General features: G+C 50.5%; 1 protein-coding gene across 1 annotated transcript in view; it reads right to left on the reverse strand.

Moving 5' to 3' along the window:
- Positions 1–310: 310 nt before the first annotated feature.
- ZAP70 (zeta chain of T cell receptor associated protein kinase 70) overlaps positions 311–22,093 on the reverse strand; it is a 29,216-nt gene continuing 7,433 nt past the window's right edge. Inside the window, exons 2-13 of the mRNA XM_072845400.1 lie at positions 11,021–11,477; positions 9,513–9,673; positions 8,724–8,862; positions 7,073–7,151; positions 6,298–6,338; positions 5,038–5,086; positions 4,268–4,448; positions 3,357–3,563; positions 2,910–3,102; positions 2,123–2,263; positions 1,480–1,592; positions 311–1,109 (exon numbers count right to left, since the gene is read on the reverse strand). Coding sequence (XP_072701501.1) covers positions 986–1,109; positions 1,480–1,592; positions 2,123–2,263; positions 2,910–3,102; positions 3,357–3,563; positions 4,268–4,448; positions 5,038–5,086; positions 6,298–6,338; positions 7,073–7,151; positions 8,724–8,862; positions 9,513–9,673; positions 11,021–11,422 — 1,830 coding nt within the window. The 5' untranslated portion in view covers positions 11,423–11,477 and the 3' untranslated portion in view covers positions 311–985. The remainder of the gene's footprint in view (positions 1,110–1,479; positions 1,593–2,122; positions 2,264–2,909; positions 3,103–3,356; positions 3,564–4,267; positions 4,449–5,037; positions 5,087–6,297; positions 6,339–7,072; positions 7,152–8,723; positions 8,863–9,512; positions 9,674–11,020; positions 11,478–22,093) is intronic.

Below are 22,093 nucleotides of genomic sequence, written 5' to 3' on the forward strand. Positions count from 1 at the left end.
AGCTCTGCAGTGAGGCCAGCCCAAGGGTGACCAGGTTGGTGACTCTGCAGGGTTATGGAGAGCATCAAGCAGGGAAACCCTGGCGTAGTGGAGGGAAATTACAATTAGTTTCTTGTCAGCTTGAAGCAGTTGCAAACATTTATGATAGTTCAACAGTCTGAGTAATAGGTATGTTAAAAAATATAGAATAGTTTATTTACAGGGTGACCAGTTTTCAGGCTTGAAAAGCAAGATGCTCATTTCAGTAGCACAGAGGGGCCAGACGGGATCCAGGAGGTGGGCAATGGGTCCTGGGGGTTTAGTTGTTTCAGGAGCCATAACCAGCTTGGAGGGCTGTAGCAGTGCAGGGGGCATGTACGCCGTGCTCTGTGCTGAACAGGCACATGGCAGTGCCCCGGGGTGTAAGAGCTGCGCTTGGCAGAGCACGAGGACGACAAAGCAGTGGCACCGCGCAGCTCTGCCCCACTGCTCCTCCCAGTCTCTGCTGGGAGTGAGCAGCACACCAGCTGCGTCTTGCCCTAAGCTAAGGGGAAGGGGACTTCATGGCTCCCTGTCCTGTGTCCCGCCCCATGCAAACCTCATCAGAAATGTGTACTTGGTGCTTTCCTGTGAAAGAATTGGTTTTTAAGGGAACTGGAAAACTCCGGGTCTGCTGGAGCCAACACAGTTCATCCTTAGTGAGCTTGGTAGACATTAAGCTCTGAGGTCCTGGATAGTTTTGGAAGTAGGTAAGAAGGAACTATAACACTGTCTGTAATGTTCTGTGCTGGGTCAGACTGGAGATGTAAATCATGGCCGGCTGTTTGGAGACACGAAGCACAGCTGAGCGCCCTTGTCTGCTGTGACAGCATACTCTCCCAGGTTCTTCGTTCTGGAACTACTTGAGAAACAAAAACGGCATTTGGGAGACTAAAGCAAAAATTCACAAAGAGTCTTTCCAGGTCCCATGAAGGAAGGGTGTGTGTTGAGGAGCAGAGAGGGAAACTCAAGGAAGAGTTGCTTTTGACTTGTCCTCTGTCTCTGGCCCGTTTTCTGTCTTGGTAGCAATACTGTAGTAGTAGGAGCGGATTATGTTTTCCACAGAAATAAATCCTGGACGCTCTTCCCATCTACAAGGACAGAAAGGAACAAATAGAGTCAACAGAAAGGACAAAAGTGAACTAATGCAATGAGAAGACACCCAGCACAGAAAAACTTGGGGAAGAACAGCAGCCCAGTTGTACCAGGGCTTAGGAGGGCAGGTCAGACTTTTCTGGGATGGAGAGCGGCAAAGGCACAGAGGGTCTGACATCTTCCAGGGTTGGTACAGGCAAATGGAGGGGCATGATAATAAAGAAATAGGTGCATCATTCATCATAGACTGTGGAATGAGACCAAGGCAGGAGACACCATTTGCTTTGTGTTGCCACCATCCAGACAGTGTGCGGTGTTCTGATGGACCTGCTGCCCAGCAAAGAGCTGAGCTAGTGAAAGCCTTACCTGTAGGTCCAGCATTGCTGCATGAGGGCGTACATCTCTGCCGGGCAGTTTGTGGGGCAGTCCATGCGCTTCCCTTGCTCAATGAAGCTAATAACCTCTGGGCCTTTCATTTTCTAGGATAGGATCAAGTGGGAAAATGCTTTAATGTTTTTGGAGCTGGCAACAGGATTAGAAGAGAGAGATTAGAGCTGGGCTTGGGGTAATGCTTTGGATCCATGCACCACACACCCAGTACAGTCACTGTTTTCAACCCTGGCACTCAGCAGTGGTGTCTCGTGTTGTGGCCAGCCCAGCCTGCAGACCCCATCCCACGCCTGAGCAGAGCACTGGCTGAGCAACTGGTTTTTCAGCTCTGCAAGTGAACAGAAGGATCAAAGAGAAGATCTGGTTTGATTCAAACCCAAATTTGTTTTGTTTGCTGTTTCTTCTCCCTTAAATGAACACAAAGCTGCAGGATCCAAACAATCTAATTTGGGCCTTTCATAAAGTGGAAGTGAGCCTGTCTGCTTTCCCTTCTGTTCAACAGTGGGAAGAGCGTCCACTCAAGGAAATAGAAATTGTAGTTTCAGTGTGTGTCAGCCTGTTAATAGAGCAGGAGACTACACTGTGGCATCCATCCGTGATGGACCCAGCTCTGCCTCACCTTGTACGGTTTCTGCCCATAGCTGAAGGCCTCCCACATGGTCACACCGTAGCTCCATACATCACTCTTGCTGGAGAACTTGTGATAGAGGATGCACTCTGGGGCATACCATTTCAACGGCCACTTTCCTGCTGTCCTGGCCTGTAGCAAAGTAAAGAGGAACATTTCCACCCTGAGAGACAGACTGCTCTGAGCTGAACTGGAATTCTGCTTTGCTAAATGTTTGTGTCAAATGCAATCCCACGCTGCTGAAAAAATCCCCATGCCCTGGGCTGGGAGCTCAAGGCCCTGAGCCCTAAGCCCTGAGCCCCAAACCCCAAACCCCAGCCCAGGCCCTGCTCTGTCGCTGGCCCTGCTCAGCAATCCCTGGGTGCAGGATGCTGTCCCTCGGTGCCACCCTCCTCCCGCGTGCCAGCCCCAGGGCTCAGTGCAGTTGTGCACTGGCGTGCACTGGTGTACACTGCTGGGAAGATCAGCCCTGGCTCATTCTTCATGACCTTCTCTTCCCTGCTCTCTGCTCTGGCTCCTCTCCTGTCTCCTCTCTCCTGTCATCCCACTGCACTGCATCCCCCTCGCTGCCTCTGCATCCATCTGAATTTCCTCCTTGCCACACGGAGCTTTGCAAAGCCCCTTTTAATGTCGTAGCAGTGAGGCCAGCCAGAGTGTGATGTGGTCGTGCAGCAGGGATCCTGGGAAGAGACCAGACCCCCTGCCTCTGAGGGTCTCAGCCCCGCAGTTAGGAGGGCTCCTGCTAGCTATCTGGATCCTTCGCTGTGCTTACACTTACCTTGTAGTAGCTGTCATCAGCACCAAGAGCCTTGGAGAGCCCAAAGTCACTGATCTTGGCATAATGCTGGTTGACCAGCAGGACGTTTCTGGCTGCCAGGTCCCTGTGGACAAAGTTTTTTTCCTCCAAGTACTTCATCCCCATGGATACTTGGTGCATTAGCTCCACAATATTGCTGACCGTAATCTCGTCTCTGGGGAAGATGAAAGGACCATGTAGTAATAAAGGACCTGCCATTTCTCTGTGCACCACAGTCCCCTCCAAGCTTTCTAGCTGCAAAGGAGAATGAACTCTGCTCCAGAAGCATCAGTCCCTATTACCTCACATGAAAAGAGGTAATTTGCTGTTACCAGCTTCCCTCTACCTACAAAGCCAGGCTCCCCTGGCAGAAGAGAGTTTGATGAGAAGTGCAGAAAATCAGCCAGCTACATTTTATTCAGTACTCACTTCTTGGAAGCCAAGAACTTGTTGAGTGGCCCTCCAGAAGCCATCTCCATCACAAGCATCAGGGACTCTGCCTCGCAGACCCCAATCATGCGGACAATGTAGGGGTTGTCCAGCTGATGCATGATCTGGGCTTCCTTCATCATTTCATCCTTCACTGTTTTCTCGTTGTTGCTCTTCAGCACCTTTATGGCCACGTCGATCTGCTTCCTGCACAAGGCGCAAGAGGAACACACATGGGATGAATTAAACAGCAGCTGGACTCGTATCACAGCCAGGAATGCAAACCACTTCTCGCATGATACTGTTTGATCTCTCGACAGCAATCTCAGTAGCCTGTTTCGGTGGAGCCCTGCACAATACTGGTATCCCAGGCCTGCTAGAAGGCCAAAGAGAAAAGGATCACCTCAGCCTTATAAGTGAACGCCAGTATTTGCCAACTGTAGATCTGAAGGCACATCACCTCGCACACTGAGATCTGCATCATCATTGCCATTTTTCAAGGGGGAAACTCAGGCACAAAGTGGGCAAAAGCCATCTTTGTGGACTCGCAGACAACCAGTGACAGAGCCAAGGATCGCACATCTCCTCAGTTTCACTCCTTTGCCCTGACATGGACCAAGATGACCTCAGAAGCATGGACTTGCTCCTCTGAGCCCAGCAAATGCCTTCGGAAGTGGCAGTCTTATGCCTGGGAGCGTGCAGTGCAGATTACACTCTCAGGGCAACGAGGCTGTCACTGAAAGTCTGTGGAAAGTCATCACTGACCTTCCAGAGTATCTCTTATACCTCCACCCCATTATCACTAGCTAGCTAGCCCATCTAGCTAGAAGCAGGATAGCTGGGGACATGGCTGAGCTCAGCCTGGAGCACCCTCCTCCCGCTTCCTTGGCACCCTTCAGGGCGGCACTCACTTTCTCATTTTGTAGACTCCTTTCTTGACGCAGCCAAAGTTTCCTGCCCCCAGTTCCACTTCATCAATCATCAGGTGGTCCCTCTTCAGGAAAAGCTTCTTATCCTTCAGTTCTTCAGGGTCACTGTATGGACTCTCGTAGACACTGGTGTCCATGGGTAGCACGTGTGACTTTCCTGCACCTTCCCGAGAGAGACAATTTTTTATAGCTGTAAACAACCTATCCTTCCCCGTCCCGCTCTCCCTTACTGGCTGGGAATGTTTTCTCTAGTCTCTCGGCCAATTCTCCTTCAAGCTCCAGCATTCAAGCCTCCCTCCTGGGCATCTCCCTTCCTTTCACAACCCATGGCCTCTCCTAGTTACAGCTGCTGAAGGTGCCAGGATGGGGAGAGGTGTTTGAGCATTCCCACTCCACACATCAGACCCTGCAGGACATGGGCACGTGCATGACTTCACCCCACTGAAATGTAACTGAATGCACTGAGTATTTAGTAGGCAGGATGGAAGACAACGAGCCAGGGCTTGATTTACTGGGTATGATGGGGAATTGGACAGGGCTTGATTTACTGGGTGCTGTGTGGGCAAACAGTTTTGCCCTGAAATAGGTGGGAGGTGGGATGCTCCTGGGTGCTTTTGTAAGAAAGGGGCTTTGTAGCACAGCTGTTTGACCAGAAGATGATATAGATGTGTCAGGTAACCCCCATGGTTTCTGTGGCATCCCCAGGTCCTCTCTCGTCCTGTTAGGAGGAGAGAGCTTTCAAAGATGCTCACCTACAGGCTCTGGCGTGTATCCATCTGCATTGAGAGGCCCAAGGTTTCTCTGGAAAAGAAATGGGGATCAAGTGGATAATGCAGCCAGGGGAAAGTGCTTCAGTCTGAAATGGGAGAGGAGAGGGACGGGGAGCCTCTGCAGCCCACAGAGCCCCAGGTGGTGACTTCCTCTAAAAGGGCCTGAGGTGGGCACAAGAGATTGGAGTGGTATCAAGCTGACTTTTCCCTTCCAGTCCCGGCTGGTAGGTACCCGCACTGCAGCTGCACAGCAGGGATCAGACCCTGGGGGGATTCACTGCCATGGAGCCTGAATGCAGCATTGCCCTCCAGTAACCCAGCCTGTGGGCTTGTGCAGGGTGAGGTGCTGAGGGCTGTGTTTACCCGAGCAGTGAGGGTCATGCACACAGGGCTGCATTTTGCTCTCTGCCCTCTCTGCTTTCCCCATCCCAAAGTGACAAGTCTCCTGCAGCAGCGGGGGTCATCCCAGCCAAGTCTCTGCAGCTTGTTTTGAGACCGGGAGTGAAGGGAAGCCCGGAGGCAGCTCAGCTTGCAGCCAGCACACCTGCCTGCCTGAAGAGTGGCCCCCATGAGCACACAGGGCCACTGTAAACAGCCACTGTCCCAAAAGCAGACAGCGGCAAGGCGGTATGGTTCACATTTGTCCAGCACAGCTTTGAACACCAGTGCTGCTTGCAGCAGAGTTGCTGCAAGATGAGAGCCCACCGCAGATTGTGAAAGCTCTCTGAGAAGATGGGTGAATGCTCAGGCCTTTATTTAGCCTCCACTGGGCTCTGGGATGGGTGGCTCATATAGCCCAAACCAGCTGGTTTCAACACTGCTTGGCACTCGGGGCAGTGACTGAGCGCAGACGTACCCCGAGGCCAGGGACGCAGAGGGAGCACAAAGACCTGGCCAGTGGCCAGCAGCCAGCAGCAAGGCTGAGTGTTCCCAGAATCCAACCACGTCTTCCTCGCTCCTGCCTGGCAAGGAGGGCAGGGGGGAGAGGGCTCCCCGAGGACAGGCCCACATGTTGCAAGGAGCGCAGTATGAATGGAAACCATTTTCAGCTCTAATGGTAGCTGTGCCCAGCTATTCCTCATCCTCATCCAAGCTGGAAAGGGGACAACATTGCAGCTGGGCTTAATATATTCCATTTGAGTTATTGCCTTTTAGAGAAGAGCAGAGTTTGATTAGCAAGTTTGAAATGCAATAACATTAAACTGCTGAGGTACCAATAAACAGATCCTCCCCAAAACTTACACTCACGGAGGGGTGGGTTGGTGGAACCGGTGCTGCAGACACTGTGAATCAGGAGAGAGAAGTTGTTATTAAGGGTCTGCCTATGCCCCAAGCAGGATCAGAGCATCAGTCCTTGAAGGACTGTGTGGACGCCTGAGTCTGATCCCCTCCCCTACAAAGACCAGTTTCCACAGCTTTAGCCAAAAAAGGTGTGGAAACGTTCCTGAATGTGGGTGTTATTCCCAGAGCAGCCCTCAGGGGAGGTGCAGGCCCACTGGAAGGCCCTACAGTCTCCATCGGTCCCAGGGACTGGCTGAGCTGTACCCCAGAGCCCCCTGCCCAGGAGAGCAGGGGTCCCACGGGCAGGCTCTGAAGTGACGTTTGTGATACTTGGGCCAGGACAAAGTGATCCATGGTTTTTAAGTGTTCAGCTCAAGAGACCCACCAGGAGCCAGACTTGCAGGACATGTTGTTTCCTCCTGCCTAAAAAGCAAGCCATTTTTCAGAAGCCGTCTCTTTGGCACCAGAAGTCCCTAATCCAGTTGGAGCACTGATTCCCCCATCTGCATCTGTCTTTGGGCCACCCTAGGCCAGGCCTGGAGAGTGGCTGCTTTCAGCAGACAACATGATGTGAGACTTGCCTAGTTTGCCAGAGGAGCGGAGACCTCACTGTTCCCTCACCGCCAGGGTCTGAGCAAGGTTGGACACAGTAAAGGAAACTTGGGTTGGCATTGCCCAAACTGGCCCCACTCGGTGGTAAACCGAGGCCAGGGATGGCACTGAGATGTTGGCTCACCTGGCATGTTGGGGTTGGGGCAGGCTTCCCTCAGGTAGAAAATCAGCCCGTCCGGTTTGAGTTTTAGGTACTCCACCAACTGGGAAAGGAATCGGAGGAAAAAGATATTATTGCAAGGAGAACATCATCTCTTTTTTTTTGCAGGCAACTTGTGTGGCTTATGGTAATGATTTCTCTCAGATTTATGGCAGACAGGGACTCAACTATTTCTTTCTCTCCTCTCCTATCCCTGCGCTCAGGGATCTCCTAGAGCAAGCGCTTGCATACCTGGATATCTGCCAGAGCTGGGAAGAACTTGGGAAGTTAGATAAGGACCAAAGAAAGACAAAAGGAAAATCTCCAGTAGGAGAGCTGGGTAGGGCATTTTCAGTGTAATGTTATTGTTGTCCCAGCCAGAAAGGTTTTTAGGTTGTGTTTTGTTTGATAAAGCCTGAGAGAAACCTCTTGCTTTCCCAGAGGAACCCCAGGGTTAGCTCTGTGGATCCCAGGCAGTTTTTCACTGCAGCAACCACTGGTTCAAGCACAGTGGGGATTTGACTCCGGCTGGAGACAACCAGACCAGCCCCTGGCCACCAGACCGCAGGGGAGATGAAGCTTTCTCTTCCCCTCCTGTCTGGCTCAGATTTCATCTGCAATTTGGAGCCTGGCACAGTTCTGTTTCCATAAAAATGCCCCAAAGTCTTTGTTTTCAATCACATTCAGAGTGAAAACAGTCCTGGGAATTTAAAAAATTCAGCAAAACAGAGTTACTGTCCCCCAGACAGCCCTGCCCAGGAGGAAGCGCTGGTATCCGTCCCCTGGAGCGGGTCCGAGTTGTGTGCCACGGGGCAGAGCCGGGCTCCAGAGGGGCATGTGACTCCCCAGCAGTGCCAAGAGCTGCTGGGCCATGTGTCACATCCCCTAAAAACCCTGCCCCACCCTCATGAGAACTGCTGGGGCATTGCAGCCATCTCCACTTCCCAAAGCCCCTGACTCTCGGGGGTGATAGGATGTGCCTTCTGGCACTTGGATCTTCTGTCATGTAAAGATTTGGGCAGCTGGCTCAAGACTTCTGGCCTCCCCTACTCTTTGCACAGAAGTCAGTCGCTTGGAAAATAAAGTGGCCATCTGCACACAACAGTTTTGCCGGTCCCGGAGCAGCATGGGGGATGCGCAGGAGGAACAGCCTGGGATGAGCAATCTCATCGGGGCTTGCTGCGGGCAGAGGTCCGAGGTGCACGCTGTGGCTGAATGTGTGATCTTTGCTGATGGGGTGCAAGCGTAATTAATATAACCATCCCAAGTATCCTGGCTTAAAGCTAGAAATTAAAAGCACTAATCCTCTTGTTTCCTTGGAGAGGCACCGCACTGGTGTAAGGCATGAAGGCAGTGGTAAAGTCAGCACTATTTCAATGCTGCTGTGATATCCCAGACTTAGATCTACTTAGCTAGGAGTGCACAGAACTGAATGCAATGAGGTGAGCTGATAGACAGCCAGACCCAGGGAATGTAAGGGTTTTCTGGAAGGGGCTACCACCACCCATGTACAGTCTTAAAGCCTTTAAAGCTCCACATGGCCTTTCCTGTCCCTCAGGTTATGGGCAACTATAGCAAGGGAAAAGTGCCTTCGCTTTATTAGGACACCAGCGGTCAGCATCCCACAGTACGGTACCTGCCAGAGCGTGTCGAACTTGGTCCCCTCAGGGATGGAGTACTTGCCCGACTTGTCCTGGTCTATCCGATAGTGATACACTGTTTTGCCATAGACGAGGGAGAGGGCGTAGGCACCGTTTTCCTTCCTTTCTCTCAGCCTGGTAGGAAGGAGGACTATTAAAAGCAACTCTAGGTTTTGTCCTGCGAATTATCATGGCTGCAGCAGTGGTGGGTTGCTGGGTGGGCACTTGGTAAGGTGTCCCTGCACCCCACTGTTGGCATTGCTACCTTCCTGACACCCCTCTGCGGAGGCTGAGGAGGGACCCTTCACCTCCAGTCTCTTGCCCCTCTCCTCCACCCTCTCCAGCTAATTCTTTCTTTCCCTAACTCATTCAGAAGATAATTAAATGAAGGGCTGTCTCACCTCAGTAGAGATGCAGAGCAAATTCTTTCTCCTGTATTTTATTGGCCATACATTGTCTACGTGTCAGTGTTAAATGTCTTCACCCACTGAACCCTATATTTCATATCATCTGGTGCATTAACAAGCATACTTCATAGAGATATCTAAACATGAGAAACAAATAAATCTCAAGATTGGCTCTTCATGGAGGTCAGAGTCTGGACAATAATAGGCTTGGGGTTGTCAGACCTTGTCTTTGAAAGATCTGTAACCACAGTCTGACCATACTCAGCTAAACCTCCTCCAGGAACTGTCACGTTAAACAAATAACTACAGGGTAGTGGAGGTGGGGAAATGGTAAAAAGTACAGGGATCACAGCATCTGCCAGGGTTCTGCATACTCACAGGAATTTCCCATCAGGTTGTGCCCCAGAGTAGAGCCTCCGTTCAGCTTCATCCCGGGCGATGCTGCTATGGTACCAGGGCATCCTCTCATGGGCTGTGGTGGCAATGAGCTTCTCCACCTGTGGAGCCTGGCTTATGATGGCCTGTTCGAGTGCGTCACCCTGGAAAAGAGTGAGAAATGAGACCTCCTGCCACTCTGCTGCATTGTTGCATGGCTTCAGCACAGTTTATTTTGCACCCTTTTGGGCAGATGACACAGGAAACTTGGAAGGTCTCGTAACTGAAGTGCCTGTGGCCTTAACCATGCCTATAGCAATAGTGGGTTGAATTCTGTTCTGCTGCAGAGCAGAATTCCTTGCTTATCTAAACTGGTCCCATCCCTCGAATCCAGCTGAAGTCCATCGACTTGCTGCTGAGAGAAGAGAAGTCATCATATTCATATGGGGGATCTTGACGTCAGGCTTGCAGGGTGTCTTTCAGCCTCGCATTCCTGGGAGAGCCGGACCTCTTTCTGGTGCCTCTACCTTCCTGGCTGCTCACTGTCCCCAGACACTACAACTTGTCAAGAGCAGTGCAGTCTGGAAATCATGTGGGAGACCCTAAATTAATTTTAGTGGCCCCACACATTTTATAAACAGCTGTAGTTTTTCGTTTGCCAGTAGGTGGCAATGTCCTTTGTGTTATCTACAAGTGTCCACAGATCAGCTTCAAGGAGAAACCCTATAGATACCTCATTCTGTCAAGCACCTTTGGTCTAAAATAGGCCAAATTTAGAGATCTTTCATAGAAAGGTTCCATAAAGAGATGGCCTGAGCCATCTTTCTGCGAGGACTTGGACGTGTCTGAGTAGCCACTCTCGAGGTGCCAGCAGGTAGAAGGAAATTAATTACGTGGCTGCCAACGTGACCATTTACAGAGTTTTGCCTCATACATATATTATATATATTCCAGTCTGCAATAAAATGTACCTGTCTGTAGCTATTTTTAAATTTAAATAACAGACAGACCTGATCCAGTACCCAGTACCTCAGTCTCATAGGCAAAACCCCCACTGACTTCAAAGAGCGAGGAAAACCTGAGCAAGAATTTAAGTCTGGTTTCATTACATCTTCAGCACAATGTTATGGAGGCACAGGCAGCTCACATGGAGAGCGATGGTCTAACTGCAGCGAGCGTTCCATGTGCTGCAGAGGAGCAAATGGCACATGGGGAAATGCTTACAAAATGGGCAGAGAGCTCCAACGCCCTGCAGAGCAGACGCAACACGAGCTGTTCAGGGGAAGAATCTGAAGGCTTGGGAAGATTTTCCTGTTTCTGAAGAAGAAACTGGAAAAGAGAGAGATTTAAGACTGCTATTAGTGCCAGCAGTCTCCGAGGAGAAGGACCTTGCTTTACCATGCTGTAAGAGGGGGATGACAGCAACAGAGGAGGTCAGGGCGGCAAGCAGCAGGAAGCCCCGGGGAGCACGCCTTGCACAGTCCCACACCACCTTTGGCAATGGCCAGTACCTCTAGTTTCCACGTCTGCCGGACATATTCGCGCACCATATTGTCCCTCATGCTGTCGAAGACACCGGGCTGAGGCTCCACACCACTGGGGCGGTTGCAGGGCTTGCGGAGGGTGCAGCAGAGCCCGTCGGCATCCTTGGAGTAAAATTCACAGAGCTCCTCTGGCCCACAGTGCGCTTTGCCCCCCGCAATAGCGTAGGTACCGTTCATCTGGCGCTCAATGGCGTAATGGTAAAACTGCAGGTTGCAGACCATGGAGAGGACATACCCCCCCAGACTGCGCAGGCATTGCCGCAGCAGGAACAGGCCATCCGACATGCCCGCCAGCTTGAGGTACTCCTCTGCTTCTGACCTGGCAATGCTGCCGTAGTAAAAGGGCAGGTGAGCAGCAGCATCTGGCATCTCTGCACGCTTACCAGGACTGCTTGGGTTGGCTCACACGCTGCTGGTGCTCAATCTGGAAGAAAGAAGCAAAGTTCTTCACTGACACATAATTTTGCAAAAAGGTTTAACTGCAATTCAGACTTGTCTGCCTAGAGGTTCTTCAGCCCTCAGCTGACGATCTGTAGCATCACTTCAAACAGCACATGGAGAGTAGCAGTGGGCGCATTCATATCCCCAGCCAGAGAATCCCATGGTGATTCTTCTATCCCGCCCTGAACGCAGCTAGAAAGTGTAAGTAAAAATCCATCTGATCTTGCTTTAAAGATTTCAAGCAATAGAGAATGCACCGAATCCTACAGTGAATTGTTCCAATGGTTAATTACTTTCACTATTAAAAATGTGCTTCTTACATCCATCCCGAAGTTTTTAGCTTTGACTTCCTACCATTTTCTCTCCAGCCCTGTTCACAATAAAAGGAAATTCTTTTGCCTCTCTGAATAAATTAGTCTTGCCATGAGGGTCTATAAGGCCAAAATCTTAAATGGAATAAGATTAAAACATGAGATGGATATTAAATGTCCAAAAAACATTTAGATACACAATTGCACAAAACACAGCAAAAGGAGATAAAGATAAACCCAAGTGCTTCTGGGCAGACATTAACCATCAGTTGATGGAACAAGAAGAAACCTTCCTCTGATCATCTCTTGAAAAATTAATGGATTTTTTCCCACGATACCTGACTCTGGCTGGTTTCTGAATTTGGAAGATACTCTGATCCTGTTTGGCAGTTCCTTTTTCTACATCGTGCACATGCTCCAGAGAAGGCCAGAGCTCAGATGTGACCAGCCATCACCACAAAGTGAGTTTAATCCCGCTGTCTCTGTCGAGCTGCAATGTGCAAGCGTTACTGGAGCACTCTGTTCAGAACAGCCTAAAACCAGAAATGAACCTACCGTCGTGCTGCTGCAGCACCAGCTTGTGGTGGGAATCCAGCAAGAAATGGCACTTTGATGACTGAGTCGCTGCAGAACCCCTTCTGCTGAAGAGCTATAGGTCTTGTATCAAATCATCTAGAATCCCACCCACAAACAGAAGCTAATTTCCGGTGATTAATGGAAACATTGTCATATTCAAAGGGTCTCATTTGTTCCCTGGAGTCTGATCTTTGATTTTGTCATTGAGCAGATGCTGACCCCAAAAAGATCAGAGTGTTTGTCTCCATCCCCATTTCCCGCAAATGCGTCACTCGCATTCAGAGTAAAGAAAACACTGGCTCTTTGGCCAGCGCGCTGGGTATTTGCCCTGATTCTTGCCAATGTAACTCTCATTTCTGAACATGATGGGAGAACTCGCTGCCCGATGGGTTGGGCCCACTGCGCTATTCTAGAAGTGGCCCCTGCTCTCAGGCAGTGGCTAGAGCTGTGCCAGGGCTGGTGGTCAACCCTGCTCCGTCTCCCCCAGCCTGCCGCAGCCCGCTCGGCAGCATAGCGACAGGGCTGCCCTGCCAGACTCTGGGACTGCTGGAGCTGGGAAGGGGCTGGCTGGATACGTGCTTTGTATGGGCAGGAATGGGATAGGGGGCAGGAGGAAACTGCTCAGGAGAAACCGTTCTGCTGCATGCACCCTGCTCTGCTCAGCCTACAACAGGAACAACCCATGGGGAGCTGGATTTATGGCAACCAGACTCCTGTCTACCTATTTGTTTGTTGTCTTCATTAAGCCCAGAAATGGCCGTGATGAGAACAGGAAGGGAGAGCAGGCTCCGCTGAGGAGGCGTTTTCGCCAAGGCAGGAAACCACAACAGGAAGCCGTCAGTGGCGTTTGCAGCTTGGGTGCGGGACTAGTGTAAACCGTATCAGGCGCAGCACCAATAAGCCTGAGTTGTGAAGCCCCTTTCATCAAATTCATCAAATGAAGCAAAGTGGGGTCTTGGCAGACCTGCGGGTCTGGGACACAGAAGGCAAATGGAAACACTCTGTAGCTCAAACCCTAACTGGAGTCAGCGCTTGGAACCAAAGCAAACGTCCTAATCCCTTGATGCCTCCAGGCATCAAAGCAGCCCAGACACTGGACAGGCATATCCCCCAGGTTCAGCTCCTGAGACGAGATGACTGCCAGGTCCTGCCGACCTCAGCCTGGTCCCAGGGGAGGGCAGGTCCCAGGAAGGTGGGTTGAAGGATGTGAGGAGCGAGGATTGCAGCTCTTGGTTTTAACTGCAGGGTCAGGCTCATGAGTCACGGCTCACGAGTCAAGGAAGAGGAAGCGCTGAGTGGGCAGTGGAAGGTCGATGGCCTTCTTCATGTGCTACTAATTTCCACTAGCTACCTGGGATAAACAGTGATTAGGTACAAGGATGCTGCACCCAAACATGCTGATTCCCTTTTCTGGAAAGTCCAGGACCAGAACATCACAGCAAATGGAACATGTTTGACAATTGTTCAGACAGGTGAAAATGAGACGGCAGAAGCCATTGATCACCACCGAGCTCCGACAAAGTTTCCAGCTGCCTACACAGGCAGTTCTGTTACAAACAGACTGGTTTTCCTCTCCAAGCACAGGGCTGTGAGTGAAGAAAGCCTCACGGAGGTATGAGAGTGAACCCAGGGATCAGAGGTTGGTTCAGGCTATGCCACCCATTTCATACAAATGAACCCTATTAGAAAATTACCCATATTAGAAAAAACTTCTAAGTCCCCAGCTATGAGGGAAAGTCACCCCCTGAAGTCTGAGAGCAGATTTGAACAGGATGATTTATAGCCCCTCTAAAGCTCTTGCTTTTCAAAAGTTTGTCTTACCATCCTGGCTCTTTCTATTGCCCATACACCAGCCCAGGGTCTTCTGGGCATAGCTAAGCTCCTCTTCCAAACTACAGCTCTGATCCTTAGCAATACCTCTGGGTGGACCTGAGCAACCGTGATACAACCTCAACAGACCTGCACAAACCTCATACAGCTTTATTTTCCTGTGTTGTAAAATGCAGATGAAAATGAGAACCGATTTCCTGGATTGCTTTTATGAACATAACAAACTAGTGCCTGGAAGAAGCTGTGCAAGAGACCCTCCACCACTATTAATTTCAAGTAACAGGACCTGATTTTTCCAGCACCTGCTTAATCTCTGTCCCTAGGGCTGCAGCAACCCAGATGCCGGGTGTTCCTGTTGGCTTCGGGCGCTCCCCCCGGGTTAGAAACAGCACTCAGGGAGAACGGCCGTAAAACCAGGGCTCCCGTGATAATGCCCATGTTTGCAAGTTGGTGTTATGCCATGAAGATGCACTGAAAAAAGCAACACCCATGTAAAAAGTAGTCGGATCTGTGCACCATGACACACAGGAAAGTCAGGCAGGAAGCTATTGAGATGTCAGTCAATCAGATCTATATATAGCCGGCCACTTGCTTTTACTTAGATCAGACAAGAACCCTCAGGAACTAGTTTGATTTTATAATTTCTCAGAACAGCAGAAAGACTTTGTGTGAATCCGGAGTCAGTCCCTGAGAGCAGCAGCGTGCACTGATGAAACCGGAGGAGGGACTGGCAAACTTTAGCATCCTGTTAGGACCATCTTTTCTGTGTCATTGTCCTGGCAGCAATAATCCCTTATAACACAGCCCTGGCTGGCTGGGCCGTCCCTTTAAGGTGGCTGGGCCAGAGGAGGGATCTGCCCAGGGGAGATGGGGGAGCCAGCGGGGAGGGCTGGAGGATGGGAGCCGTGTGATGGGGAACCGGCCCGGAGGGGTATAGAAGGGGGTCGGGGGGTGCGTGTGCTTTGGAGGTCGTGGTAGGAGGTGCTGCTGAGGTTTGTGTTGGCAATGTGGGAAGGGGTGTTTTTAACAATTCTCTAAAAGGTGTTTAATTGGCAGTGGGGAAAAGAGGTATCGGAAAATAAGATCTGCTGTGGTAAATGTGCCTGTGGCATTGCTGAAAGGTCAACTCAGCCTGTCTGATGGGAGCTGGGGTCTCTGAGCTCCTCTGGGGGTCACTTCTGCCGTCCCCCAGGGCTGGGGGTGGCGGGGGGGAGCTGTGGCCCAGGCAGCCGGGTGCGTGGCTGATGGGCAGCGAGCAGCCCAGCCTCAGGGGCTTGCCTGCCCCAGGCAGGAGCGCTGGGTGGGTGAAGGCAGCTGGGTGGGTGTGGGGCATCAGTTCTGCCCTGAGCTCCTAACTGGCCTGTGCTGCCTTCTTGTCTCCTCCCGATGTGAGCTGGCCTCTTCGACCACCTCAGGGGAAGGAAATACGCTTCTCCTGGTGCCTTGCCTAGACCCACCTGCAGTTAATGCAAGAATAAATGCGCTTTCTTATGGTGCTGTTTACAGCCCCTTCTTTTCAGTGCTTTAGGAAAGCACTGAGTAAGGGTTTGTACCCTAGATTATTTCAACCCAGCCGTTGTTTCCTGAGCTCTCTAGGAGTGGCTGCAGGAGCTCTGCTGGTCCCCGCGGAGGGGCAGCTGGCTGGAGGAGCGGGGCTGAGCCTGAGGAGCAGGGGCTGTGGCAGAGCAGAGGTGGAGGCAGGATTTAGAGGTGGGAGCAGGGTGAGGTGCAGAGAGGGATGGCAGAAAGCAGAGCGAGTCTCAAGCAGCGGCTGCTTCCCCCTGTACCTGCAGAGGTAATGGGCATGCACAGGGGCCTTCTGGCTTCCCCAGAGCAGCTATCCCCTGTCCCTTCCCGTGGATTCCCTTCTGTTGTTCCTGATTTGATCTGAGAACTAGATTTACAGCGGAGAGCCTGGTTGAAGATGTGAAGGGCTGAAAAATGTCTACAGCATACAAGTTCCCTTTCCAAGTCATTCTTCCCAGGAGCAGCTGGCACTGTGCAAGAGGATGAACTGAAGAGCTGATTCCTGGAGCTCAGGCACGTTTTTTAAATCTTAAATAACAAAAGACTTGAAATTACTTGACTTCAACTTGAAATGCTTCTTAGTTTAAAGAAAAACCTGAAAAACTTACCTTTGGATTGGCCTGACTACGCTCTTCTAATTGTTCTTGATTAATGTTTAATTCTTATTTATGCACTCCATGGCAGCTCTTCCAAAGATTTCCTCATGAGCACTTACATTCCTGGCTATAACTGCTTTCCTAACCTCCCTGCTGACTACTCATTAAAACCTCAGCTACCCAACCATTTATTAACACTTGAATTATGTGTGAGTGGGAGTTTATGAAAGTGTGAGCACATTTATGTTTGTACTCATAAACAGTGTGCCTTCTGCTTGCATGTGAAGATAATCATCTTTTCTACTTCTCAGTGAATATTACTGACTCAGTCCTGCCTGAAATGGTTTCCTACAGAAACTCCACAGAAAAACCTGCCTGATTTCCACTAAGGACCTTGTCTGCTCTTGCTGTCCTTGAAGCAAGCAGGTAAGTCCAGACTGCCCCTCCACTGCCCGTGGATCCCAGGCCAGGTGCTGAAATGCTTCATATACCTCCCTCCCCTTTGAGGTGGAACATGGGAGCCATTTGGCCCCGGGGACAGTCCACAGTCCTTCTTGGAAGGAAGAATGTTAAATTCCACAGCAGCACTTGCAAGGCCCATGGAGAGACCTGGTGCTCCTGTGATGCACTTGGTGTGAAGGCTTCTACCAGTGACAGGACTGTACCAGACACAGGCTTTGAGAAAAGCTGGTACTGTGGAGGTCACTGCCCCTCTTCCCCCTTCTAAATCCTTGGCCGGAGACCTAGTGCCACCCCATCACAGTATTATTGGAGATCAAAAACAAATAGAGGGGGTGGTTCTGCTCAAATGCTTGTGGTCTTGGTCTTATGGTACATGTATGGCAGAAGCAGCCAGTGCTGACCCAGTGGCAGGGCTAATGGGCGACTGGTTTTCTGTGCCTCCTTCCACCCAGGATCTGAGCTAGGCAGGCTGCCTTGGGTCCCCTCAGCTCTGTTAAAACCTTTTATTCCCACAAGCCAGTGCTCTTGCTTGCGGCTAGTGTTTGAGGGGTCAACGCATGAGCATGCTGCTCACAGCCCTTCCTGCAGAGCCAGCCTGACGCTTGTATCTGTGCCCAGAGGCTCCAAAGTTGCCATGTGTCACCTCTGCTCCCATCTTGCAGCTCTCGGATCATTCCTTCTTGCTGCTCTGTTTCCACTTGGCCACTCTGAACCTGCCTGAGCAGGCGAGGGTGCTCATCCTTCTCCAAAAGGGAGAAACAGTGCAATAGAGCATGGAAAATTGATGACATGCTTGTTTGGTGCAGTCAGATGGCAATAAAGGCCTGAGCTCATTCATATCCTGCTGGGGACTTGTTTTCCTTCTGTGGTTATTTGTCAAATGCTAATGAGCGGAAGCAATTTGCCCCTCTAGCTTTGAGAGCAGGAGACGGGGAGGGGGCTGGGGAGGGAGAAGGCCACCTGCATGGGGCCTGGTGGGTATAACTATCTGCCTCTTTTGTTCAAGCTGTTGTTTTAACGGCTGGGATTGCCTTGTTCCCAGAAAGCAGTTTTCTGGTGTAACCCTGCTTCCTCTGAGTTTTTCACCGATGCTTGTGAGCCTGCGATGCAGCTGCCTCAGGGGTAGCGTGCGGCAGGGCTCGGAGCCTCCCCGCAGGAGACTGGGCAGATATTTCTGCAGTGCCATAGCAGGGGAGTCAAGCTGGCAGAGTGCAGTCTCCTAAGCCAAAGTACAGTGAGAATGTTGCAGTAGGAAGTACCAATGGGCCTCTGAAAAATGCAGATGGTGCGTTACTACTTCTGGATTAACACTGGTGAATTGTTGTGTGCATGGACTTGTTTCCTATTTACATGTGGTCATGCCCGTGGTGTATCACATGCTCTTTCTAGCAGAGTGCACCTGTTTCTTACTAAAACCTTGTTGTCTGGCTGTACACTGCTTGGGGAGTGTGGATGGGAAGACACAACCAACCATGCAGATCTCGGTATGCTCCTCAGTATGGCACCCAAGGAGTGCAGCACAGAGCAATGCAAGTGGCTGCTCTTAGTCTGCTTGGCACTGGGTCATCACTGGCCACAGAGGTGACTCTAGTGCTGCCATGAACTGTAGGAGTTTGGGCTAGATACCTGGCTCTTTCCCTAAGGAAAGGGGTATTGGTTCTTTATCTAGTGCTTCTCTTCCATGAAAAGATCCCTGAGCAAGTGTTTATGCTAGGTAGGAGCCTGGCAAACCCTGATAAATCAGAATGTAAAGAACCATATTTTTCCTAAAATGCTGCAATGAGGGGCACAGAAAATTTAACTCAATGTGGTTCCTTGCTTAAACTTAAGCTGACATTAATATTTCAGGAACATCCGGTGATGTAGACAGGCACAAGTACCCTGAGCCCTGCGTCCTGCACAGAGAAAAGGAGAGCTTTGCCATAGGCTTCAGTGGCTGTGTTAGCGCAGGAACAGAAACCTGAGTTTTGGTGCCACACGCAGCTGTCCTTGGAGCTGCCCCTCCTACTGGTTTGTAGTAGTATCTTCTCACAAGCCAAATGTCCCTGGTGAGCAGCTTCCCTCTGGGGGCAGCTCTGGAATAGGTGGGGTGCTGGGGTCCACGAGCAGGGTGATGCTGGTGTGTGATGGGGTAAAGCAGAGTCACTGTGCTGTCCTAAGGCAGCTTGTGCTCATCTGTTGCACATGGATTTAGTTTGGAAGGCTGTGAAAACACCCTGCTGATCTTTTGTAGAGCCACTGAAAACACTCCTGGCTCCAGACCCATTGATCCTGAAGAGCTTTTAATTAGGGTCTAACATACGTAGTTAAACACAGTACATGCAGTTTCCTGCCTGGTATCCCCGAGTGCTCTTGTGGTCTGATAACTCACCTATGGGTCATCTGTCTAAGCAAATGATGTCAAGATGTTTGTCCTGGGGATGAGTGAGCACAGAGCTTGTCCCTGCCGCCGAGGTGGAGCTGGTGTTAACAACTAACCAGAGAGAAGTGTTATACTCCAGCAGGATCCTCTGGGTTTCGGGTCTAGCAGATGGTTTCATGGAGCCAATGACAGAAAACTGTAGTAACTTATGCATAAGTTGGAGGAGAATGGCTCTGGGTTTTTTGCTTGCTTCTACCTGGCCTCCCTGCATTACCTTGTAAATGGCTTTTGCTGAATAGCAACTTAGCACACAACATCATGGGCCTAGAGACTGAATCCTGCCAGTACAGAGCATTTGGGGAGTGGCAAGCTGCAGAAAGATTAAATGAGGTATTTACGTGAGGGACTGATGGTGACCCTGTGGCTCGAGTCCATTCCTAGGCACTACTATAATTAGTGCAGCCCTCAGCAGGGTGCAGTAAAAGTGACACAGAGGACTTTGAGCCATATCGGTGTGAGAGCACTGGCTGTGATGAATCTTATTTCCAGTAAGTTTATCATGTCCTGCACTGGCTTGGGTCCTGATGGTGCTGAGCGGGTACTTTCTCTGGAAGGACTGAAAACCTGCTGAGCAGGTTCAATGTTGTTCAGAGCGGCATGCCTTCTCACCTCTGCCCCCCTCACTGCTCTGGGTATGAAGTGGCTGACAACTCTATTTCCAACCACAAAATGACGGTGTTTTTGTTGCATAAACATCTGCATTTATGCTTTGCCTTTGCCATTCAAAAATAAATGTAATAGCTGAGCTTAAAGTTTAGCAGCATTTATTTTTTGCAATGCCTAGAGACTCCCTGAAAGATCACAGCCACTGTCTGCACCACATAGGAGTGCGCAGTCTTTGTCCTGAAAAGCCCAGGAAGAAGAAAAGGCAGGGGGAGGAGGAGATAGAGGCAGACTGAGAGGAGGACTGTTCTGTGCACAGTTGTGATCAGGTCAGGTACAGAGCTCCAAAGTCTTGTTCCTTGGCTCCGGGTGTACAGAGCTCTGCAGCCACTTGGCTATGATACCTTCTTGATGAGGTGCTGACTTTTTGTACTGTACTTGGTAGGGTGCTGGGTTATCAGGTCTACCGGGGAGACAAGCTGTCTGTAGGCAACATGGCGGGGTGCACCCACTTGCTGGCCAAGCTTCAGTTAAGAGTTCCTCTTAAATGCTTCACATGAGTTAAAACCTGATTCTGTGAAAATACATTGCACCTGACTTGTAGGCTAGTGCTTTGCTGCTGGTCGGGTTTCAGTCCTTTAATCATTCTGCCTTAATTTAGCCTTGAGAGGAAACAGTTACTATGTCTCTGTCAGTAACATCTCCCTACTGAGCGTAGGGTCTCCTCTGCTTTGGCCATTGGGCTCTTTCATATGGTAGATACTGTCAGACATTGATTGGTCTGTCCAAAGCTACCTGGCTTCTCTGTCTACTATACCAGATGTATTTTTAAGGTACTCTCACTCTAGACAATATCTCTATGTAGATGTGGCACTTCATAAGCTTATTCTGGTTTATAATCCTCCTCTGAAGCCATCCCCAGAGCTCTGCAAGTCCCCCTCAGAGAGGAGGAGGATGGGGACAGGGAAGCAGGCAGTTGCCATTCAAGCTAGTACTGAGCTAGGTCATACTGGTGCTGTGTCAGTGCCATGTGTCGGTCACCTGAGCTTTGTCGGTCACCTGAGCTGTGTCAGAGCCATGTGTTGGTGACCGACCGGTGACCGGTCAGTTACCGGACAGAGGCTTCCACGTGCCCTGAGCTGTCCCATAACTACGTGTCCAGAGAAGGGCAACGGAGCTGGGGAAGGGTCTGGAGCACAAGGCTGATGGGGAGCGGCTGAGGGAACTGGGGTTGTTCAGCCTGGAGAAAAGGAGGCTGAGGGGAGACCTTATTGCTCTCTACAACTGCCTGGAAGGAGGTTGTAGAGAGGTGGGGGTCGTCTCTTCTCCCAGGTACAGTGATAGGACGAGAGGAAATGGCCTCAAGTTGCGCCAGGGGAGGTTTAGACTGGATATTAGGAAATTTTACTTCACTGAAAGGGTTATCAAGCATTGGAACAGGCTGCCCAGGGAAGTGGTTGAGTTCCCATCCCTGGAGGGATTTAAAAGCCGTTTGGATGAGGTGCTTATGGACATGGTGCAGTGGTGGTCTTGGTAGGGTTAGGTTTATGGTTGGACTCGATGATCTTAAAGGTCTTTTCCAACCTATACGATTCTGTGATTCTGTGATAACTGTACGCAGCCACTGGATAGGGGGTTCTGCTTGGGGGCATGTTGGGTGTACGTTACAGCTCACACGTATGGAGCTGGCATTGCTGCAGTGGCTCTCCAAACATCTCTGAAGCAGATGTTGGAGATGGTTCATCCTCATCTTCCAATGCAGCTACCCCCAATATGGGACACGACAGCTTTTGTGCTCTGCAGTGCTGGCACAGGAGTGCCTGAAACAGGGAGACAACCTTCTCTAGCACTACTAGAGGGGATGTAGGCAGGCAGAGTATAAATATCCAACTCAAAAGCTGGCTGAGACAGCAAAGCAACTTCTCTGTGCTTGCGGTAACTGCCATGGGCTCTAATGGTCATGAGTCACAGGGTTTCTCAATCTTGCTTTGAAAGCCCAGGCGAAGGGGGCTAGCAGCAGATCCAAACATGACAAAATTAATGTGTTGGGCACCTGGTGTTCACCACCGGTGCCACAGCTGCAGCGCTTGCTTTTATGAACAGAATATTACTGTAAGTAGAGTGGACAAAAGCTGCTTCCAGGTGGGGAAGAGGCTGGCAGAGCACTGGGTGCACTCATTCCTTCTCAGACATAAAAAGATGAGTTTTGTTTACATGGAACAGACCAAAACATAGTTCCTGCGGTTTAAAAATAAAAACATTTTTTAAAAAA

This window comes from Ciconia boyciana, chromosome 24 (assembly GCF_034638445.1).
Source record: "Ciconia boyciana chromosome 24, ASM3463844v1, whole genome shotgun sequence".
Lineage (NCBI taxonomy): Eukaryota > Metazoa > Chordata > Aves > Ciconiiformes > Ciconiidae > Ciconia > Ciconia boyciana.